This window comes from Boleophthalmus pectinirostris, unplaced genomic scaffold, assembly GCF_026225935.1.
Source record: "Boleophthalmus pectinirostris isolate CB_2022bp ecotype Guang Dong unplaced genomic scaffold, ASM2622593v1 HiC_scaffold_3, whole genome shotgun sequence".
Lineage (NCBI taxonomy): Eukaryota > Metazoa > Chordata > Actinopteri > Gobiiformes > Gobiidae > Boleophthalmus > Boleophthalmus pectinirostris.
The window spans coordinates 19,249,534-19,264,392 of record NW_026571299.1 but is presented as its reverse complement, the minus strand read 5'-3'; the positions used below and the strand labels follow the sequence as shown (position 1 = coordinate 19,264,392).

The window sequence follows — 14,859 nt, the reverse complement described above, 5'->3', positions numbered from 1 at the left end:
AACGCAGGATTAAAGGGTAAAGGCTTATGATAGGGTTAAATAAATACCAAACTGGGTGTAAATCAAGAATAAGGCAAGTCTTTAGAACAGATTTTAAACTCATGGGGTACATTTATAGGCTTTCAAATTTTGACATCTGAAAATACCAGCTGAAAAAGCATTACAAAAGCATTACGCAGCATAATTGTGCCTCCCTAATTTACATTATTTGATCTTCGTACTATTAACTAGTACTATGATCTCCAAAAAAAAAAAATCTATCTTAAAGGTGCATTGCGCAACTTTTCTCTTGGAGGTTTCGTCAGCTGTTTGTCTTCATGGAGATGTTATAGCTGTGTCTAGAATGTTTCACGGTAGAGATTAAACCTACCTTTCTCAAGGGAGGCAAATATACGCAACTATACAGGTCAGATCTGTGGAGTGTCATATCTGTGTATATTCACAATGGGAACTATTGCATTTTTGAGTAATAGAAACACCCATCTCCTCCTCCAAAAAAGTTGCGCAATGCACCTTTAAAGCCCCTATATCCAATTTTTCCCACATATTTGAGTGAAATATGTCTTGCCACAGTACAGATATTTTGTATAAGCAGCTTGTGAAGTCAAAATAAGCATTCCGCGTTCTGTCTGCATTCGATAATCATGCAGCGTGTGTTTCCATCACAGCAAAACTCCACACTGGTCTCAGTTGTGAAAAGTGCTTATAAACTCATCACCAAAATTTACACTCATGGGGTCATGGGGTGCATTTGTAGGCTTTACAATTTTGAAACAGAGAAAACATCAGTTGAAAAGCATTATGTAGCATTTACAGGGCCCATATTATGCAATTTTCTGATCTGTTATAATGTTGCGTCCTCATCACAAACATACCTGGAGTTGTGTTTTGTTTCATTCACACGTGGTAATACAGAAAAGGCTCCACTGTGTTTTTTAAACTCCGTACACCTTCACTTTAATCATTTGGAAACTTCCAACCCTGGAATTGCCTATTTTTTGCATTTCAAGCTTTAGAGACGTAGACAGACTTAAAGGATTACTCAAATATGTGTGAATGAAACAAAACACAAGTCCAGGTGTGTTTTTGAGAAGGTACATTATAACATGGCTTAAAGCTCACATGAGTCAGTTTTGTGTAATATGGGACCTGTAATTTTGCCTCCCTAATTTTCATATTTGATCCTCATACTATGAACTTCAGCACCCTGGTCTCCAGACTCCTCTGAACAGAACAGAAAGTCAACAGAAGACAGAAGACCTCCTGGCTCACATCTAAGAGAGACTTGAATTCCACATAGCACAGCGCTAACACTAACCATACACACAAACATGTCTCCCGTGTAATGTCCACGATCCGGAGCCTGGGTGAGTGATGAGAGCTTGAGTCCCACTACTGTCCCAGTCCTACCTCTGTGAAACTGGCTTTGTACTGGGGCCTGCGACACCTCAGCTGACAGCAGTGTTTAAAAGTCAGTGCCAAAGAGGTGGTATTCTCCTTGTGTGTGCGGGAGTGTGTATACCTTAGCGAGCATGATCCGGGTCTTGGCCACGTCCAGCGGAGTGGTAACAAATGCTGCTGCGGCGCCTACAAAGACACAGGTGTTTAGAAAAGCATAAGACCTTGCATTAGTCTCACTGCGGTCCTGAGAGGTAAACAAAAGCCACTGACGGACTGTTGTGTGTGTTAAAATGAGTCATTTCTCTTTGTGGCTATATTAAAAAAAATACATTTTTTAAAATTCATATTGATTCTTAAAAGTGTATTGTGTAACTTTTCTGGTGGAGCTTTCATCATACGCTTTTCTCCGTGAAGATGTTACTGCTTTGTCTGGAATGTTTCACAGTATAGTACAAAACCTTTCTATCCTCACGGAGACCAAACCGGACCAAGTTACAGGTGAGATCTGTGGAGAGGCAACCCCGCTCATAGTCAGAATGTCTGTTTTTCAAGGTATTTTTGAGCTTTAAAACCACCTGTAATAAAGTAAATGTAAGGTAGAGCTGCTGAATGCCAGACTGCAGAATATTCCAGGGAGAGCAGTGACATATCCATAGAAACCAAGCAGTGGGGTTAAATAAGTATTTCCTTCCTCCCACTCCTTTTCCGACAAATGAAAATCTGCGTGACATTTTTTTTTTTTATTGTTATGGAAAACAAGGCTTTAATTTTTGTATTATATTGATGTATTTACGTTTTCTATGCATGTTCTATGCATTACTGTCCGAATAAACATTCATTCATTCACAAACAAATGACAGACCCCCAACCAAAAAGTTACACAGTGCACCTTTAAATGGGGATTCAACACCCGCTACCTATATTTTATACTGACATTGTGTCATTTGCAACACATTCTTTTTTTTCTAAAGTTCTAATTGGCTCAAAGACGCACTGACTTGTAAAGTACAGAGTTAATGTTTTTAGAATTGTGCTGCGTAATATTTGTAGTGGAGGGTCCGCCACCTGCTTGTCTCCATAGAGGCGTTATTGTTTTGCCTAGAATGTTCCTGTCATGGTTCATGTTTTGGAGTGGTTGTTTTTGCTTATTTTGGTGTATCTTTTTCCTTTCATGTAGCGTGCCTTGGTGTTATGTTATTTTGACATTTGTCCTGTCTGCTTGAGTTTTACTTCCTGTTTCGATTGTTTGCCCTACCGTTAAGTGTTTCACCTGTGTCTGTGTGCATATATACCCTGTATTCTCCTCTGCCCTTGGTTGGTTCATTGGCATTGTCAGTGTCTTGTCTTGTCATGTCATGGTAGATTAGTTTCGATTTTTGTTTTTTTGGAATTATGGATTTTTGAGTCTTTTTGTTTGTTATTAAAAAACTTCGGGTCTTCCCTCTGTTTCAACGTGACAGTTCCACAGTATAGATCTATCACGAGGGAGACACGCAGGTTACATCACTATGTTACATTACAATTCAGATCTGTGGAGGATCAACCCTATTCACATAAGGAATTATTGTATTTTTGAGCAACAGAAACACTCATAATGAATACATGCTAGATTGATCTGTTTAATGTCATACCATGGATCATTCCAGGCAAAGCAATAACATCTCCATGGAGCAGGTAGCGGACCCTCCACCAGAAAAGTTATGCAGTGCACATTTAGCATTACTAACACTACTGTACAAAGAGCAGGTGAGTAGATGTAACTATAAAATTGTACTAAAGCATCACTGCTTAACTTTTTGGTAGTAGCACATCACATATTAATATTAGTATTTCAGTTTAAGCCGTATTGTGGACTATCAAGCCCGCTCAAAGTTATAAAGCGCTAAAAAAAACAACAACATGCTTTTGTTTTTGTATATTTTGTGGCTAAAAAGTTATGTGGTGGGGCTTTAAGTACAAGTATTTGATCATTCTTTATGGCATTATGAGTTACAAATTTCAAACAGCACTAAACATTATGAATCTATTTTATTAACCACAGATCACACAGCTATTCATACAAAAAACCTCTGTCGCAACCCAAACACTGTACATAACCTTTGTAAGCCGTGCGTTAAATTAAAATGATAATATTCCCCTTTTTACGACCTTTTCCTATTATGCGCACACATAAACCAGACAGAACACACTTCCTCCCCCTTTCACCCATACAATCCCCGCTTGGAGCTTTTATGGGCCAGTTACACCCCGACTTCCCCCCTGCGAGTCCCTGTAAATTGGAAACCGTTGGGCGGGCCACATCCAGAAGTGTCTGTGAGAGCCAAACATGAGTGTGTGAGTGTTAAAGTGTGGGCCTGTCTGTGTCTCTTTGCCACAATCATAGCAACTGTTCTCTGTAAACACATCCACACTAGCCACCATGAAGGATTAAAGGGACTGCACCCAATTTTCTTTTACATGTTTTTGAGCAAAATTTGTCTTTCCAAAATAGATTCAAATTTATGAGCAGCTCTTGAGGTCAAAATAAGTCACATGTAGATACGGATAGTACACAGATGAAGAGGTTTCATGTCCATTTATCAGGAAGTGCTGTTAGTATACTAGTAGTTACATTACTGTGAAGGTAAGACTCTGCTCTGGCTTCTGAAAGTTGTGAAAAGAGTTTATAAACTCATCCAAGTGAAAAATTAGGATGGGAAAATTAGGGTGCTCGGAAGGTAAGTGAAGAATAAAACTAAATACAATTAATTAAAGGTACATTGTGTAACTTTTCTGAAGGAGGGGGCATCAAATACTTTTTTCCATGGAGATCAATCAATCAATCAAACTTTATTTATAGAGCGCTTTTCATACAAAAAATGCAACACAAAGCGTGATGTTATTGCTTTGTCTGGAATGTTTCACAGTATGACATTAAACCTTTTATCTTCAAGGAGTCCAAATCAGACCAGGTTACAGGTCAGATCTGTGGAAAGGCAACCCCACTCACAGTAAGAATGCCTGTTTTTCTGGGTATTTTTGAGCTATAAAACCACCTGTAATTGAATAAATGTAAGGTAGAACTGTTTAATGTCATAATGTGGAATATTCCAGAGATATCAATAGAAAGAAGCAGGTGACGGACCCCCAGGCAAAAAGTTACATGGTGCACCTTTAATTTCTTATATTTTTCACGTTTTAATCAGGTATAGTTCATTTAAACGCAATGGAATTTGAGCGCGTCATGACATTTTATTGGCCACTGCTGCTTTTTATAATGATGAATATTTTGTGCTGCTATACTCGGCGGAGACAAGATACGGCCTGTTTTTAATGCAGGCTATTTTGTCATCTTTGGGCCCGGCAGTAAAAAGGATACATCACCCCAATAAATTTCTCACATGGTGTGCCGAATTTGAAGATCTAAAATTGGCTGGAAAAACTGCCATGTGATCTGACTGGAGATAAATTGAAAGTGATGCTATCTGGTGTTAAACGGAGTCGTTGGCCAGTTGAAACAGGGTTGAATTACTGTGTTTAGGATGGTATGACAAGCTGAGGTAAGCATTTGAAAAGTGTTAACCAAGGTGAGTGTGAAATGTAGTGTAAGTTAAAGGTACACTATGTAATTTTTTTCCAGTGGGGGGTCAGCTGCTACGGGGATGTTATTGCTTTGCTTATTGCTTTGGAGTACGGTAATTGATACTTTGCAGTAACATCATGTTGTGGGTGTTCTACATGTATCTTTATTGGCGGAATGTTCAGCAGTTACCATGGTGACACAATGCACGCATTAGCAAAAACAGACACTTTTTATTTTTTTTAAGATTGTCTGAAAACTCAAGAAAAAGTATAAAATTTATATAAACAGCACATTTGTGTGATCACTTCAGTGACCAAGTCAGCTCTATTTTGGTCAGATTGTTATAAATAAAGCTCTAATTAAATCTACTTTGAGTAACAGAGCTTCAAACAGAGCAGTGCTTTCAGTTAGCTTCATACCCCGAGGGAATGTTGATGGCATCAGCTGCAAAGTATCAACAGACTTATCATATTGATTCTATTTTATTGCTCAAAATACATTCAAAGCATGTACTCTTAATGTGAGCGGGTCACATGATCTGTTTCTCTCTATACATTTAATGCCATACTGTCAAAGCGATAACAATCTCCATGGTGACAAGGAGGTGGCAGACTGTTCATCAGAAAAGTTACATAGTGCACCTTTAAACTGACATGACATTTGAAACTGATCCTATATTCGTCACCCTGTTAGAAGCCGAACCTCAAACTCTGATAACATTTCCCTCATTACTACCACTACTACTGTAATGTATATTAACTAAATGGTGTGTCTATTTTTTCACAACACCTCGCCCATCTCCTGTATCCTTATCCGACAGCTCCTAAGGGTGCCGTATCCCCTGTCTGTCTCACTTCTTCATTTCAACCACTAGATTTGTCCTGTCCCCGGGGCTGCTGCTGGGCTTCCTGTGCTGTCTGGTTGTGTGGAGTAAGTGGGTGAGTTATAGAGTGAAGGCTCCGCACGTCCAACACAGGTGCACCGTTTGCATATAAGAAAAATAATGCTGACTGTTCAAGGTTGCATGATTTGTTTGAATTCTTACTTGGGATGAATGGAGGTCTAATAAAATATTAAAGATAAAGTTAAAGCCAAGGCAATTTATTATAGCATGTTTAAAAGCAGCTGTGTTGCACCAAAGTGTTTTACAACATTACGATAGCTGTGATTACTATAACTCCTGCTCAGAGGTGAGTAGAGCAGCCATAATCCCCATAAGAGTAACGTTACTTCAAAATAAAAAAAAGTTAAAAGAAAAAAAAAGTAGCAGTCCCAGAAAATTGCCCAAGAGTAAAGCAATATTTGGGGAAACTACTACTCTAGTAGGAGTAACTGTCGAAACATCTAATTTATAACTTGAAGTTAATGTAAATGAAATGGCAAAACACTGAAGATACAGTATCCAACTTTCTGGGGGTGGCATGCCACAGTAAAAAACACAAAAATTCAATCGTATTTGAAGGAGTGGTTCCAGAAAATTTACCCACAACTTTTACTGCGAGAGTATTGTTACAGTGTAAAATGTATTACACACATATGCGTAAAAGTATGGTGTCTGAAATCTACTTCAACAAAGTACAAATGAAAATGAAAAGTTACTCAAATAAAGTAAACATTTTGTTGTTAAAGCCCATATCACACTGTTGTCTGACCTATGTTATAATGTTTCCTCATCACAAACATACCTAGAGTTGTGCTTTGTTTCATTCACACATGTTCAACACACTCATCATTAAATTTCAGCTCTAGAGATGCCAGTCTGAGCTAAACTAAAAGGTAAAAGGTTGCTGTTAACTTGAAAACTACCACTACATCACTGACATCACAAGGTGGAACGGAGCTTTTTGAGCTGGAGCAATAATGCAGGGTTACTCAAACACGTGTGAATGAAACAAAACACAACTCCAGATGTTTTTTTGCTGATATAACAATATTCTAACATGGCTTAAAGCTCATGAGAGTCAGTCTGTGTAAAATAGGACTTTTAAGACTACTATTGCATTATTATAAATCACTAAATTGTCAGTGCATTTTTGTTTTACTTTCAAGTTATTTCCAATATCACTATGTACAAAATTACCAGAGCACATTGTCTGCCGTACCTCGTACATTATCAAAAACATGTGCCCTATTTCAAACTTAGTTATACTGTAGCCCATGTGGATTAGTATAAGAACGCTGATTAAACCCGCTCTGCACTCTTGGCCGCTGACTCTGACCTAACCATCCATGCACCCATCCCCTTATCCACTCCCTTTCCTAACTTTCATTCCCCCCCTTCTCTTCATCGTTCCCAAAGCAGCATATAATCCCCTGCACCTGCAACAGCTCCGCACACAGCCGACTGCCAAGCGGAGAGCGTGTGACCTTGCCTCCGCGTCCACAGCGTCTGGGAAAAAAACAGAGAGAATTGTCAGGAGAGAAAAGGGTTGATAGAGAGAGATGATGAAAGAGGGAGAAAGAGAGCGAGCGTTAGTTTGTTGCACATAGCAGACACTTTGTGAAAATACGTTGCGAGCTGCTCTGAGGTTCAGCAGCGTGTCTGGGAATTGGCTATTTTTGTGTTAGGTTTTCTCCCCAGTGATGTCATGTTTCATTTCCCAAGAACGAGAGGTCGGACAGAGCAGACTGGACTGTACATTGCAGATTAATCACTGCGTAAAGAGGATTGATAAGAGGCTGAAAGACTGGTAGCTGTTTAAAATCATAGGTCAGCTGTTGTGGAGTGGAAATGTTACTTTATTTATTTGTACATTCTTGACATGGTCCACCTGCGCCCCAAGGCAGGCCTAACCCGAAAACTAACTACGTACACTCAAATAAATTTTGGTAGAGCTTTGCTTATCTGAGAATAATATGTATAATTAAAGGGTAAATTCCATAAACATGACCTAGCTGTGTTCCCAGATATGAGGTAAACTTGTTCAAATCAACTATAGCTTTCACTGATAATATTAATGGTGATGTATTGCTAATTACAAAAACATTGGGTAAATTTTCAGCTTTGATGTCAAAACGATTATCCAGTCAGAAAACAGAAAGAGAGAGAGAGATACTTTATTGATCCCAAGGGAAATTCAAGTTTTGGTGAAGCAACGTTTACACTGTGCTTGTCAATGTTTGTGTGCAGTTTAACAGGACTGGTCAGGTAGTGGAGCCAGGTGAACACAACAGGAAAGGACTCACTTTTATTCTGCTCTGTTGTTTTGGTTGGTGATGAAATGATTCATTACCTCAAAGTATTTCCTCTGGAAGATCTTCTGCCACAGTGCGTGAGCCAGGTAACCACAAAAGCAGCCAACCACTCAAATCAAATTTGAGTTGCCAGTTTCAGTGTTCATTTGGTTTAAAGCTAGAAGGACTCACCCTGATCTGCAGTCAGACATTAATAGTGCAGCCTTTGCATTTCAGTGAGTGAATTCTGGAGGTTCTCTCAGGAGCTTTCTCATGAGGCATAACCTGTCCATAAACTCAGAATATGAAGAACTTGTATGTGTTCTCTATATGCAGGTTAAGGCATTGGCAAATTAGCCCAGGTTCAGTTTGTAGTAGATTGTAGTAACTTAACTTCATCATCAATCATCAAGTTTGCAGGCTACATACTGTTCATTTAACTTTCAATGTAATTAGGAGTATTTCACAATAAAGTAAGTGATCCTGCTATGTCGTATCAGTTGTCTATGTTTGGTTTTCATAGGGGCTGCTGCAGAAGCCTGAAGCAGCAGCCTGACCTGTGTTTGGACATGTGCTAAAGAGAAAGTAAATAAAGAAAACAGGAGCTGAACTGGATATCCTTCTCACTGTTGTGTTTGTTATTGCAGAGTTAGTACAAAGCTGGAGAGGTGTTGTGGAGCAGGGCCTAACTGAGTCCCATTAGCTCATATTATCAGGGCAGACTCTGGTAACTCTGGGAGGTTAGCCAGTGTATGACATGCATGTGGACAGTACAGCTGTGCCACCCCAGCACAAGGTATGGTTCCTATGAGGGAGAAGACCATTGGGCAACAGCATGGAGCCATTATAAATATTGTTTTTGTCCGCTGGCCCTGGAGAGTCAAATCTGTTGCATGTTACCACGCTCCAGCCCTATCTCACACACTCACATCACAAAGAGCGTGTGTGCGTGTGAGCATGTGTGTGTGTGCGCGTGTGTGTGTGTGTGAGTACAACAGATGCAAACACACAAACAAGTCTACTTGAAGAAGAAAGCTGGCCAGTGTATGCACACAGCCTCATGTGTATTCCATTAAAGGAAAGATTAAAAAAGGAGATTTTGTTTTCCACTTCAAAAGGTCTCGCACTGGGGATTCTTCTGTCTTTCTGAATTTCTCAGCCGTCCTCTATGTTTCATGAATAAATAATAAGGGCACATCCTGCAAAAACAAACTTTTTGACCTCTGAACCCAAGAGTCAGGGTTAGACTCTGCACCTGGGCCACTTCCCACAGGAAGGAGGTGATATTACATACCGTCTGGGTGCTCTTCAGATTACTGATTTTAATTCAGGCGGTGAAACAAGGCTAAACTTTAATTAAATCCTGAGTTCCCATCATGCCTTGATGCTAAATTCATTAAATTCTTTGTGGTTCTCTCTTGGTGTTCTGTCATAACACAAATGCTACACCCTCCTGTTTGCTAATGTTTTTGCAAGACAGTCTCACTCTCCATCTGCTGGGAAAAACAAGAGCCAAACCACTGCATTGTGAAATTAATTTGTGAGAATTACGACAATAATTCACTTGTGCGAACACGAGACAATAACTGTGAGCAGATACTTGCACAATTAAAGATGAGACTTTCCCATGTGGACGTCATGCTCTTAATCTGAAAGTCTTGTTTGCTGTTACTCCTCATTGCAGTTGTAATAAAGTCCATAAGTGCACATGAAAATATCTCACATTTCATAGTTATTAAAAACAGGGTATGGGACATATCATGTCCCTTAGTTATTCCCCTATATTGTGTAATGTTCTGTCAATTAATGATGTGAAGTTTGTGAGCGAGTTAGATTTTCTGAACAATTCTTTAATTTGAATGGTTGCAGTCACATCTAATTTTTTTAAAGAAGCGAATGGAATTTCTTTCCAATTTGTATGCATTTTTTTTATACTGATTTACGCTCACTGAGCTAATACAAGAATCAGCACAGCACATAATAACAGTTTAAAAATATATACATTATCATTGTAGTGCAGCGTTTTATTTAGAATTTCATCATTTGAAAGGGTAAACACACTTCCACTCTCAGTCTGAACCATTTAAACAGATCTGAGTCCTGGTCATTTCTCTCTATGATTAGTTTGTAGATAAAATTAGTTCTCACATTGGCTTCTGTCATATAAATAAAGAGGAAAAAGAGCCAGTCTTTTGAATGGCTCTTTGACATAAACAGACTCAAAAGATTCAGATCCCATATTGTTGTGTTCTGCTTGCAGCCTTTGCAAACTTTAAAGGTGCATTGTGTAACTTTTCTGGTGGAGGGTCCGACAGATGCTTTTTTCCTTGTAGATTTTATTGCTTTGTCTGGAAAGTTTCACAGTATGGTTTTAAGCCTTTCTAGCTTCATGGAGACCAAACCAAACCAAGTTACAGGTCAGATCTGTGGAGAGGCAACCTGTTTTTCCTAGACATTTTGAGCTATAAAACCACCTGTAATTTCATAAATGTGAGGTAGAGCTGTTTAATGCCATACTGTGAAACATTCCAGGCAGAGCAATGGCATATCCATAGAAACAAGAAGGTGATGGAACCTCAACCAAAAAGCTACATAGTTCACATTTAACAATCTAACAGTAGTAAAACCATGGAGGCCCCTGGTTGGTTAAGTTTCCCAACCAAGTGGCTCCACTCTTGATAATGGGGGCACACTTGATTAGCCGTGTGCTCATTTAGTGGATGACTGCACTGTACATCTGGTCGGAGCATGAGAGGAAGGAGCACCAGATTCCAGCAGTAGTCCAGCTCTCCGCCAACGGACGTGTCCAGATGGCCCACAGAGAGAGGCCCTTTGACTCGGGGACAAAGAGACACTTGTGGACAGCAGAATTGGACACACACATACACAGCTGTGGTGGTTATTGTTCACTGTGATTGCCCGTTAGCTGCATAGCACAGAAGAAATGTCTGTCTGTCCGCCCCTTGCGCCCTTAAGACATGATGTCACTCCAACACATGTGCCCAGGCCTCGCCAAGGAGGAACTGTGCCAGCCCGGCCCCACAATGACGATCGGATTTGGAATAGTAAATAGGCACAAGCAACAAGAACTGTGGTTAATTTTAAGATGATTTTTGGAATGAGTGGTTTAAATAAAAGCCAGAATGATTGAATGGTGACCACATGTCTCTCAGGCATAATACTAAAATACTATTAAGAAGTAATAAGAACATATAACCACAACATCTTAAAAAGTAGTACCTACCTTTAAATATTCCCAGAGAGGAAACTGCACCAGAGAGAATGGGATCTGAAAGACAAGCAGATAATTTTTTTTAATCATTATTAGTCTTTAAAGTCCTTTAATTTTTTTGTTTCACTTATGTTAAAGAAGAATTATGTAACTTCTCTGGCAGAGGGTCCATCATCTGCTTGTCTCCATGGAGATGTTATTACTTTGCCTGGAATTTCTTACAGTGGGCCACAAAATACCTAGTACCTGGTAGTGTCGGCACCAGGCCAAGTTGCATGTCAAATCTCTGGAGAGGCGGCCCTGCTCACTGTAAGAAGGAATGTTTTTCGACATATTTCCTTAACCATTAGCATTATTGAATAAATGCAAGAGAGATGACAAAGGATAAATTTAATTTGTCAGTTGGACAAAAGTTTATTTGGTCAAATAGGTAAATGAAGAAGCAGCTCATCCAAGCTGCTTCTTCATTTCTGGTCAGATGCTGGTGGACACTTTCTTATATCTGGCTGAAAAGAGGAGCTCACTACAATGAAACTACTCTGAAACTAACACACCTACTTATTTACAGTTTCTGTTAGTTAGCGAGGCCTATTGAACTACACTGAGTGTGGGATCTTATTAGCACAACCATTCAGGGCCATAATGGGTGCTTTCACACCTTTGGACCTGACCTGGCTACACCTATTGTTCTCTTGTGTGTTTTGATTTAGGTTTGAGGATGGAGTTATAAAGAGGAGATAGATGATGTCCGAGTCCTCCATTTCTGTTAAGAGAAGGGTTCTCTTTCTTAACAAAAACAGCTTCTTTAACTCCCCTCTCAAACCAATTCTTTTCTCTGGCTAAGATTTCAGGACTGTCCTCAAAAGACTGGCCCGTGGCATTTAGGTGGAGATGTATGGCAGACTGAGGTCCAGTGCTGCTCTCTCATCTGTGTTGGTACAAGCCAGATATAAGGAAGTGTCCACCAGTATTTTCACCAGAACTGAAGAAGCAGCTTGGATGAGCTGCAAAACATTTTCGACCAAATAAACCTTTGTCCAGGGGACAAAGTAATTTTTCCATGCCATGGATTCTACCTGGACTAAGGGATTTTTTTTTACGCGCGAGAGACGAGTTACTGACATATTATGGAACATTACATTAAATGCAAGAACAAGAAGACATGCAAGTGACTTACCCCTCACGACAAACACATAGCAATTTTAAGAGGAACCTTTATTGGGTATTGTTAACTACAAAATGAGGACAATGTGTACAAATTTGATAAATGGCAAAAACTGAACAAACAGATTCTAGGCAAAAGCAAGAATGTCTTCTTCATTATCTGAGGCCATCCTGTGACTAACTGGCTACTGTCCAATTTGAATCCAGTAACCCAGTGCCAGATGGATGTAAGTGGAAAATAATGAATGCATAACCGTAGAACAGATGAACATAGCAAAAGCAGCATTTCACATCTTGAAGGGCCCATATTACGCTATTTTCTGATGTAATAATGTTGTTTCTTCATTAAAAACATTGAGTTGTGTTTTGCTTCATTCACACATGTTTAACACACAAACCAGAGTTTTTCTCCCAAACAGAAAACACTTTGTTCCGCTTTATGATATTATGTGCTAATACAGCAACCGTTCATCTGTGTTTTTAAACTCCATAGACATTCACTAAAATCATTTGGATAATTTCAGCCCTGGAATTGCCTTTCTCTCTATTGAACAAAAGATACTTTTAACCTGAAAACTAACTCTGCATAACATCACAAGGTGGAACAGAGCATTTTGAGCTTTGGAGATGTAGGCAGACTATATATATAGTATAGATTTAATACATATAATATAGATTTACTGAAACCTGTGAATAAAACATATGTTTTGATGAGGTAACAATATTATAACATGGCTTAAAGCTCACAAGAGCAATTCTTGTATAATATCAACCCTTTAAGTGGATGACAGGTTCATAAGCACTTTAAGAGCTGTTTAGTTTGAAATGTAAACGTAAAGTTTAAAGCTAAAGTAACGTAAAGTAAAAGTTAAGTTAGGTAAAGTGTGAAAGCTGCCACAATTAAGTTACAAAATACAGGAAATTAACGCATCGCATAAAGACAGACCACACACAAGCGTGTGCATATCTTCTGCCACGTAATCCCGTAACAGTGCCAAAGTGAGACAGGAAGACGAAGAAGTAAACAAAAATAAAACAAAATGAAACAAACAAAATGGCAGCGAGACGTGTCATCCACCTTTGATGACGGCAACAAGTGGGATCAGTCGCCCACTACTGTCCCAGAGTGAGTCAGACACACAGCTAGCACAATGCTCGGACTGTTTACAGCAGCTAACGAGCTTATAAGGCACTGGGGCCAAATCTACTGACCTCATATAAACACTCATTAGAAGACGATTAGCTTAAAGGCTATCTGCTGCTGCTCAACACCCCTTTAAGTGGTTGATTTATTTACACAAACTCACAGGAAAAAGATAAACTCAATCAAGGAGTCATAGAAGATTTCACACACTTTCAGCAGGCCAATTTTCTCTATTTACTTATTCTATGACAGCACTTGTTTTGAGCTATCGGGGGCAAGTAGTTTAATGATGTACTATGTCACTTTTTTGGAGAAGAGTCTGCCACCTGCTTGGCTCCAGTGAAGATGCTATTGCTTTGTCCAAACTGGCCCAGCAGCCAAATGCAGTCGTCTAACCAATTTTTACTGGCCTCCAGGCTTTCTGCTGAACTGATCCAATTAATCATAGGCAGCACTTTTTAAAACAAAATTAAGTAACACTATAACCTCAATAACGCCACATTGTACTGTGATCTGGACCTAAAATTAATGTTTCAAGCTTTATTAAAAGGTACGGCGACTCTGTTAATACTATGTAACCCATCTGACGGATCCACCGTATTGATAACCAGTCCGGGGCCCTCTCATTATATGTTTCGGTGAAAAAAGTTTAGACATCCCTGGTCCGGAATGTTACACAGTATGCCATTAAACTGAACTGTCTCAGTGGAGGAATGAAAGATGGTGCAGGTTGAGTTACAGCTTTTTATTAGATTTATTTCTTTGAGCAATAAAACATTTTTTTTTTATAATATGGAAACATATAAAGGCAGGAAAGGATTAATGCCATAGACCTACTGTGGAACATTCCAGATCATAGCACAAAACAAGCAAGTGATGGAACACCTATCAGAAAAGTTATTAATGTCATTTATTCAGTGTATTCATGGATTAAGCGTTTCTGTTATGGACACCATTTTGAGGACTTTTTCAGCCTTTAGTGTGAAGCAAATTGCTTATTGCTATCACTTGAACGGATAAAATTGTCATCTAAAATCTAAAATTCTAAGAGCTTTAATTGCAGCGCACATGTAGCAGGGTCCATATATGCAAGATCTGACACACTGACAGTTTGCCAAATGTTTTTCTGCATGTTCTTTCATTTTACATCTGTGCTTTACGACTAAACCCAAAAAGCACCTG

At 39.2% G+C, this 14,859-nt stretch overlaps 1 protein-coding gene across 1 annotated transcript in view; it reads right to left on the bottom strand.

Moving 5' to 3' along the window:
- Window positions 1-14,859, bottom strand: part of slc25a26 (solute carrier family 25 member 26) — a 62,225-nt gene that overhangs the window by 8,017 nt on the left and 39,349 nt on the right. The window contains exons 6-8 of the mRNA XM_055160059.1: window positions 11,382-11,426; window positions 7,283-7,352; window positions 1,523-1,587 (exon numbers count right to left, since the gene is read on the bottom strand). Coding sequence (XP_055016034.1) covers window positions 1,523-1,587; window positions 7,283-7,352; window positions 11,382-11,426 — 180 coding nt within the window. The remainder of the gene's footprint in view (window positions 1-1,522; window positions 1,588-7,282; window positions 7,353-11,381; window positions 11,427-14,859) is intronic.